Source organism: Marmota marmota, unplaced genomic scaffold (genome assembly GCF_001458135.2).
Source record: "Marmota marmota marmota unplaced genomic scaffold, marMar, whole genome shotgun sequence".
Taxonomy (NCBI): domain Eukaryota; kingdom Metazoa; phylum Chordata; class Mammalia; order Rodentia; family Sciuridae; genus Marmota; species Marmota marmota.
The window spans coordinates 841,883-850,928 of NW_026000316.1; the positions used below are offsets into that span (position 1 = coordinate 841,883).

Consider the following 9,046-nt stretch of genomic DNA (forward strand, 5'->3'; position numbering starts at 1 on the left):
AATTTTTATGTAATTAAATGCAGACGCCTATTAACATTTTCAACAGCTACAGAATATTTCAGTGTGTAGGTACACCTTAGTTTGTTTAGCCAAATGTCTATGTTGAGACACTTGGGTCAATTCACTTTTTCACCCTTCAAAACAGTTTGAACAATGCACAGCTTCATCCAAGCCAATTGATGGATGGGATCCTAAGGATAACATTTCACAAGCGGAATTATTCAGTTGAAGGGCAGGCACATCTTGAACACATATCTCTATGGACCTAGCACCTTGTGTGCTCCCAGCAGCAGTTTGAGAGTTCTCCTCAACCTACACCATGGGGTGGGAGAGAAGTGGGTCTTTTCCTCTGTGGATCCCAACAACACTCTCTATAGTTCCTTAAAGTCCCCACCCCAACCAACTAATAAAAGAAATCTGATGCAAACACTAAAAAGCATTCTTTCTTTGACTGCATTTTATTATTATTTCAAGGCAGCAACTCTTTTATCCACTTACATATACACTACAGTTGGCCAAGAAAAAGAACATGTTCCCAACAAATGCCCAAAGAACCATAAAAGAAAATTGGCCTCAGAAATCTCTGTTACCCAGCACCTAGTGGCTCAGAGGGTCTCTTGCTTCCATCCTGTCCTTACCATTCCCAGAGACACCACTGAAATGTCTTGCCTTTACCCTCTCATGCTTGGACTATGGTGGTAACTTCCTAACTGGTTTTCCAATCTCCAGTCACCATTCTGGCCCCACCCCAATTGGCACCCAACCTGCACACAAATCACCATGTGGTTTTCCTGGCATCCTGTCATTCCTCTGGACATGAAAGGCTTTGTTGTCTCCCAGGGTTAGATAGGCTAGTATTTGGAGGTCAAATGGGCTACTATTTGGACACCCCAGTGTAGCAATCAGGGGTGTTCCGTGGACAGGACTCACCCCAACTCTCAGACCCTCCCCTCACTTGCCTCCCCACATATTGTACTCCAGGAAGGTCAGCCTGCTCCTTGCCTTTCTTCCACCCTCTTCCCTCCTTGAATGCCCTTCTGGCTTTTCTATCTTATCCTTCAAGCCCAGCTTACTTCGAGTGTCCTAGTGTCCCTCTCCTCTGTAAAACCTTCTCTGAGCACTGGTGGATTCAGCAGTTTCTGCTGCCTCTAAGCACTGATGGGGATGCATCTGGTTGTGACTGGATGGTCTGGTTTTGTTAATATATTTTTGTTTCCATATACCTTGTCTCTTCAAACAGATCATAAACTCAAGGAAAATGACAATGTCTTTTTTCTGCTGCTTAAAACACACAACTTTATTGATAAAACACAAGTTGTAGATTAACAAATGTAAACCAATACAAAAGTGTAACTAATCATGATGTATACTCACTGTATACAGAGTTACAGAGTAAAAAATAATGTAGGTATCAAGATCAAATCAATAAGTGCTTTCTTTGTACAAGCTCTAATACTCATCTAGCATCCTCAGAATGGTCCAGTCTAAATCCAGCATCAATCACTGTTGATAATCTGCTGTATTCATTATTCCAAAATAGCAGCTGAAAGCATTTTTGTAATATCAGTGAAAACAAAGAATTTACAAAACACATTGTTCCCAAGTGCAAACTTAAAAATTGCCACAGTAATTTTGGGGGCAGACTCCAAATTAGAGTTTGGTTAATACTTTTAGAACTTTTACTTTCACCACCAGATCATTGTGATTTGCTAATGCTCTGATTTTCTTAACACATACTCCAGATTCTTTGAACAAGAAAAAGAGTGAACTTCTGCTGAATTCTTTTCTGGATGATGCAAGCCCCTCGCTTTTTATGTTGTCATTTATATTCTCAAAAAGCGTAAGGATATTAAGAAGAATCTCTCTATCCCATTCTTTATTAAAGAGGGAAATCAATTCTGATGGTACTTTACAACTGACCAGCTCTCTTGTCATGGCTGGATTTTCAGTGAAGTTTATAATTAGTTTCATAATCTGTATCTTGGTGAAATGATTTCCCAGGAATAACAATGCAAAAAAGTCTGGAAAAGAATAGGAGAGCAAATGTTGGTAATGATTAGTCACAGTCATGTTGGTTAACAGTCTTAGTCCAGCCATTTGCACAGCTGAGTCCAGGCGACAGACCATGGTGTCATCACATACTTGACTGATGTATGTCTTAATCTTGCCCTGATTTTCTGCATTCACACTCAAGTTATTAAGGGCATTGTAAGTCTTTTCCCTAATAATGGGATCTTTTGTTTTTATCAGTTTTGCAATAATAGGGACACCACCTAATTCACGTATGGCATTTTGGTTAAATGAATATGCCGCATTATTACCCAGAGTGACCAAGGCTACTTCTTGAATAAAAGGATCATTTGTTCTCTCCAGGATATTAAGGACCTTTTGAAGGTCGGGAGCACTCAGAATATCATCAATTTTATAGGGAAAGTTGAACTTGCCCCTGCGGACAGGCCACGTTGTAGCTGGAACCCTGGTGCTCTTGTTTCGTGACTTTCCCTTGGATTTTCCACTTGACCTGCTCCCAGCCCTAGCCTTGGTGGGGTGGCAGCCTCCACCCCTGCCTCCTGGGCAGGGCAAACTCGGTGCAAGGGTCCTATTTCCAGAGATGTTGCCAACTCTAACCCCTTTGCCTGCCTTTGCACTTGCCTGTTCCTTCAGGATATTAAAAAGGGCCTTGGCCTTAGCCTCTAGGCCACCTCCACTCTGGGATCCCAAGTGAGCCTCCTTCTTTACACCTGGATCACTTTCAGGACCCAAGTTTACCTCAGGCCTGGCCTCTATGTCACCCGGAGATTGGGTTCCAGCCCTCACTCCAATATTAGTCTTAGATCCTTTATCAGGCTCCACCCCAATTTCTGATATGTCACTAGATTCTTCTTCTTCTTCTTCTTCTTCTTCTTCATCATCATCATCATCATCATCATCATCCCAGATTTTCTCATTCTCATCTTTTCCCCAGGTCAGTCTGTATACACAGTAGCAGGCACCAGCCCCAATGACCATGCCAGCTGCTACACAACCAGCTTCCCTAGTTCTGCCCATGGTACAGCTGAGGTGAATCCCTTAACCCAGCACAGAGCAGGCTTGCTCTGGCCCAGAAAAATTCTTCCAAATAGAAGGTGAAGTCTTCAGCTGCTGAGGGCAGTCTATGTTGCAACTGCTGATACAGGGGGACCTAGGAATAAAGAAAAGGTTTCAGGTCATGAACTCCTCCTTTTGTGCCTCTGCATTCAGACAGACTGAACCACCTATCTGCAAACATATAAACCTATGAGATTATTGGCCAGGACTTAGGTCGGACTAGTATCTAGATCACTGATTGCTTTCCTCTACTGGGAAGCTCATTTTGAAAAATTTCTCCATATCCAGACTTTCCCACCTCATGTTCCACCACTCCATCCAGGAGTGTTAAATTCAAAGTCTTTGATGAGTTCCCTATAACCTCTGCCTACCATATGTCTTGGGGAAGTGGTGTCCTCAATGCACAAACATGGGTTGATGCAATTGCTTTTTTCTCTTTGTAGCCTCCAAGTGCACTCAGTCCTGTAGATCTGCAGATAAGGGAATAGGGAGGGAGGTGCTGAGAGTTCAGAAGACAGATGGAACTCACCTAGGACAGTACATAATGTCCCTGTTCTGAATCACTGGCCCTTGTCTCTGGTTCCACAATGTTTTTCAGCTTTTGTTACCCTCCTTTCCTCACAGAGTTGGAGCCTTGAAATTATCTTCCTCTCCCTCCTCCTTAGATGATTCTCCCTCCTTTCAATCACTTCCTCAGAAGGTGATGCCACACCCACTTATACTGATAAGGATGATGTAGGAGAGTAGCAACTAGAAGCTAGATGGACCTGAAATGCGTGAAGACCTAGCACTCTGCCCTTGCTTCCCCAACCCCCACTATCTCAAAGGTACCAAAACATCCTCCCCACTCCCCGCCCAATTATACCAATTTCCCCTGCTAGGGAGCAATGTCCTTTCTTCTTCATCTCGGTTTCTGCCTCCACCAAACTTAAGGACTGACAAGCTTTAAGACTGAGGGCTTGGTAGACAAATCAACACTGTACCCCAAACAGTGAATCGGAGTAAATTCCTCCCCATCCCAACTCCATGCCAGGCCTCTCTTGACACAGGCCCCCCTCCCAACCACCTCCTTGCCCATCTGGAGGTGGGCAAGGAGGTGCAGAGCACTTTCTTTTGCAAGCTCCCCATGTAGAGAGAAGGAAAAGAGGGGAATAAGAAGGAGTTCCAGCAGCCCCCTAGAGTTTAGAATCACCATCATCCTCCACCCCATAGGTCCCCAATACCATCACCTTCACTCTGACCTACTTGGATCTGCACAAATTCTCTCCTTCCTGCTGCTAGGGTTGGACAGGCCTTCAGGCGCAGGATTCACAGCCACGGGAGACACAGCAAAGATAGTTGACTCAGTGGATACAAGAACACATCTGAGAATCCCAATACCAGCCTTTCCAGATTCGGGGTTCTGAATGTCAGGCGGATTTCACCTTTTTGCATCTCACCCATCCCCACTACTCTGGTCTCCGCCGACACCAGCCCTCCAGCTCCACNGGGGGGGACGGCTGGGAAATTGCAGGAGTGTTAATAATAGCCTTAAATTGTGGAAAGATCCTCAGTCTTCCCCACCCTTCCAGGGGCTGTGAAGCAACCCTAGCTTTACACTGACCTGCAGGAATTCGTGGTGGATTAGTCTTTGCTCCAAATTTTACAGTGCCTTACAGGGAGAGGGGGGGGAGGGAATGAATATGAATATGAATATGACAGTCATCTAGTCACACGGCCCCAAAATTCTGGCTTGGTAGATGGACCAGAGCACAAGACAACAATCCTACCCTTCCCGATTCAAAGCCCTGGGATGCCAAAGATTCCCGCTCCTATTCTGGGGTCTTCCCCGAAATCTGACACTCCAAATTCCACCATTTTTATTCTAGGAAGGGCCAGGGATCGTGCAAGCGTGTGGAGAAAGCACGCCAAGTCTTTTCGATCTCCACCCCCCACTACCTAAAAGGCAGGGATTCCCAGGAAGCGCCCATTCACGCACAGACCTGCTGGGATTCAGGCAGTCACCTCCTCCTCCTCCTTCCCTCCGCCGCAGCCAGCTGGTTCTCTAGGCAATAACAGGGAGATCACAAACAGACCAAAGGAAGACCAGTATTAGAAGGACGTTTGCACACGTCGGCTCCAGCTCACGTGAGGGCCACGTCACCCATGAGATCAGGACCCCAATTACCACTCCCACCAGCAGTGCGGCAGAAGTCCGCCCTCCCCCTACCTTCCCTGCCACATCAGGTCCTGCCACTCATTTTCCTCTTTACCAATTCCAGAGACCATAATTAGCTTCTCCTCATGGTTGCAATTTGCCTTTCTTTGGTTAACACGGAGAGACTGCATCTGCTTGCATGTCCACCGGCCTTTTATTCCTCTTTGAGGAATAATTTTGTATCTTCTTTATTTCTAATCCAACTGCTTTTCCCTTCACTTCCCACCCCTTCAGCTATGAAGGTCCAATATTTTTACTGCACCCCTATGCCAAATCAGGGTGTGGGCAGGATCTCAGAAAAGGATGACAAGTAATAGGAGGGTCTTACTTTCTTAAATTTTTCTGTTCAATTTATCATTAGTGCATTACTTTTCCATTGAGAAAATAAAAAGTGCCCATTTTCATTTGAGTATAAAATTTGAGAGGAAAAAATAGGCCTTATTAATTTCATTGCATTTGTTTGTAACTCAAGAAAAATGTTTGTACTAGTTACAGCTGAATAGTAGCTTTCAGACATACTAACTTGTTTTAAAATTGAAAACTGAAAATGTTTACATGATCCATAAATTAGTCCATGAAGTGAAGATCAGTAGTCCAATCTTGGTCATTTTATGCAGACGGCTCATTTACTTTTTCTCCTTTTGACTCAACTTTCAATTTGGTAAACTAAAAGCAAGAAAATATTGCCTCATTTGATTTAAGAAAAAACATATATTTAAGTTCCCAAAGTCTTGGCTGACTGCTGTGTGAACTTCTTGTGATTTGATGGCTGTACGGAACACCTGCTCCTGGATCAGATTACAATCTACTAAGGCTGAGACAGCTGAGAGTGAGGGAGGCAGAGATGGTCCCATCCTCCCTGCCCTGTCAAGAAGTGGGGGACTAGCTACCCTTTCAACCCTCCCAGATTCCAGAGCCTCTCATTTTGGTGTATTCAGGCACCTGTTTTTTATTCAATCCAAAAATAAGTGTGGATATATGATTAGATGATAAATGTCACGCTATGCAGCTGACTACCTGAGGTTCCTTCATTTCCTCCCCCAAAGTCCCACAGAGGTAACTCAACAATGCATAAAGAGAAATCTGTTCCCTACCACCTTTCCTCCATTATTTACAGTGCTTCTAACACTGCTGTCACCACCTGATCTAAGAAGTACAACCTATTGAGCTTCTCCTCTCTGGCCTCCTTAACTTCAAGTCACCCTTGAAGGAACCTAACCTTGCTGCAGTTTCACTGCCTGCCACTTTATACCCACCTTGGTACATCTTCAGTCGAATATGTACACAGGTCCAAGGAATAATTCACACTGGCCACACTTAACTTAGAGTAGGTATTCTTACCTCATCAATTCTGTGAACCATCAGAAATTGTATTAAAGTTGTGTGTATACACAACATGTTCATTTCAGTAGAGAGAGGAATCATAGCTTTCATCAGATTCTTACAGACATATATGGCTAAGACATATATGACTTTAAAAGACTTAAAACTACTCTCTTAGAAAAAAAGGATATATCTCCTCAATAGAAAATCAATATCTATCTATCTATCCCCCCTCATGATATACACTTATTTCTTTTAAACATGTGCAGTAAGAAAATGTGTACGGAAAAGGTAAAAGGGCCCTGCAATGCCCATTAGACTAACATCCACTTTTAACAATTTCTGCCTTACATCATGCAAATATAAAGAACATATGTGTGAAGATGTGTCAAGTTACAAGGTTCAACAATCAATATATAGAATAAAACTGTAAACATTTAGTAAAATAAATCTGTACTTTAAGAACCGATATCTTGGGCTGGGGTTGTAGCTCAGTGGTAGAGCACTTGCGTAACATGTGTGAAGCACTGGGTTCAATTCTCAGCAATACGTATAAATAAATAAAGTAAAGGTCCATCGACAACTAAAAAAATTTTTTAAAAGAACCTATATCTTTTTTTAATATTTATTTTTTAGTTTTAGTTGGACATAATATAATATTTTATTTATTTATATGAGGATCAAACCCAGGGCTTCACACGTGCTAGGCAAGCACTCTACCGCTGAGCCACAACCCCAGCACCAAGAACCGATATCTTTAAAATGGAGTCTTTCTACAAGGGAGTAATATTCAGGATATATAAGGAACTCAAACAACTCAGCAGCAAACAAATAATCCAATGTAAATGGACAAAGTATTTGAATAGGCATTTTCCCAAAGAACATGTAAAAATGATCAACAGATATATGAGAAGTCCTCAACACAGCTAATCATCAGGAAATACAAATCAAAACCATGACGTATCACCTCACTCCAATAAGAATGCCTATTATCAAAAAGACAATATAGCAAGTGTTGGTGAGGATGTGAAAAAATTGGAACTCTTGTATAATACATTGTTGGTGGGAATGTAAAATGGAGCAGACATTATGAAAATCATATAGGGATACATCCAAAAATTAAACTTCAAAGTTAATATCTGAAAGTATTGAAATCAAGGTTTCAAAGAGATGCCTGTACTCTCATGTTCATTGCAGCATTATTCACAATAACCCAGTTTTGCAAACAAGCTGAATGTCCATCAACAAATGAATGAAGAAAGAAAACTTGGAATATATACAATAGAATGTTATAGAGCCTTAAAAAATAAGGAAATCCTGCCACATGTGATAATATGGATGAACTTGAAAGTTAAGCTAAGTGAAATATACCAGTCACAAAAGAATAAATACTGTGTGATTCCACTTATATGAAGTATCTAAAATAGTCAAACTCATAAAACAGTAGAACAGTGTGGTTGCCAGGAGCTGGGTGGAGGGGAGATGAGGAGTTGCTGTTCAGTGGGCATAAAGTTTCAATTATATAAGATGAATAAGTTTTAGAGATCTGCTAAACAATGTTGTTCTATAGTTAACAAAACTGAAAATTACAGATGATACATCATGGCCATGGTTTATAGAGGAAAAATGACAGGAAACTCTTAATCAGAAGACTTCTACTCAAAGGACAATAGTTGGCCCTGCATCAAAGCAGCCAGATGATTGTAAATTTATATATTCTAAATTAAAATAAAATGTCTAACATGTACTTTACTATTTTTTCCCATGTCTCTATTTTTCAATGAGCTAACTTGCTAATTGCTTACAAGTAATTAGCTAAACTGCTAGTCCAAATTTCAATGGATAATAGGGTTTCTGCTATATTGTCAATAATTTTTATTTGCATATTTCAGTAGCATGCTGTTTGAGGAATGAAATTTCTTATTACATTCTCATTAGAGCATATTATTTATAAATATAAAATAGCTTTATTTGTACCTTTTGGTACACTTTACTTTAAATGTATTTTATATCTATCTTAGCACTCCTGATTTTTAAGATTTGAATGTGCCTGGCTTATTTTTTCATCTTTTTATTTTCAGCATTTCTGTGTCTGGTTTTAATGCATGCCTTATAAAGATCATATTTCTTGGTTCTTCTTTTTTGTACTGGGGATTGAATTCAGAGGTGCTTTACTACTGAGTGACATCCACAGCCCCCTTACTTTTGTTTTATTTTGAGACAGGGTTTTTATTTTTTGATGGGTGGATACCAGGAATTGAACTCAGGGGAACTCAACCACTGAGCTACATCCCCAGCTCTATTTTGTATTTTATTTAGAGGTAGGGTTTCACTCAGTTGCTTAGTGCCTCGCCATTGCTGAGGCTGGCTTTGAACTCATGATCCTCCTGAGACAGGGTTTTTCTAAGTTGCTTAGGTGCCGCAGTCTGGCTGGGCACA

General features: G+C 41.5%; 1 protein-coding gene across 7 annotated transcripts; it reads right to left on the minus strand.

The window, feature by feature from the left end:
• Positions 1-1,276: 1,276 nt before the first annotated feature.
• On the minus strand, positions 1,277-5,226 carry Armcx1 (armadillo repeat containing X-linked 1). 7 transcript variants are annotated; one of them, XM_048797363.1, is made up of 5 exons: positions 5,070-5,226; positions 4,691-4,738; positions 4,333-4,380; positions 3,459-3,557; positions 1,277-3,181 (listed from the first exon to the last, which is right to left on the minus strand). In XM_048797363.1, the coding sequence occupies exon 5, from the start codon at positions 3,046-3,048 to the stop codon at positions 1,651-1,653; it is 1,398 nt and encodes a 465-aa protein (XP_048653320.1). In that variant the 5' UTR covers positions 3,049-3,181; positions 3,459-3,557; positions 4,333-4,380; positions 4,691-4,738; positions 5,070-5,226; the 3' UTR covers positions 1,277-1,650. The 7 variants fall into 7 exon arrangements, with proteins under 7 accessions (XP_048653320.1, XP_048653324.1, XP_048653323.1 ...); XM_048797367.1 differs by having other exon boundaries at positions 4,329-4,380; XM_048797366.1 differs by having other exon boundaries at positions 4,333-4,471.
• Positions 5,227-9,046: the final 3,820 nt, after the last annotated feature.

Bases quoted from the DNA above. Each gene is read 5' to 3' on its own strand.
- Armcx1 (XM_048797363.1), bottom strand. From the start codon at position 3,048: ATGGGCAGAACTAGGGAAGCTGGTTGTGTAGCAGCTGGCATGGTCATT.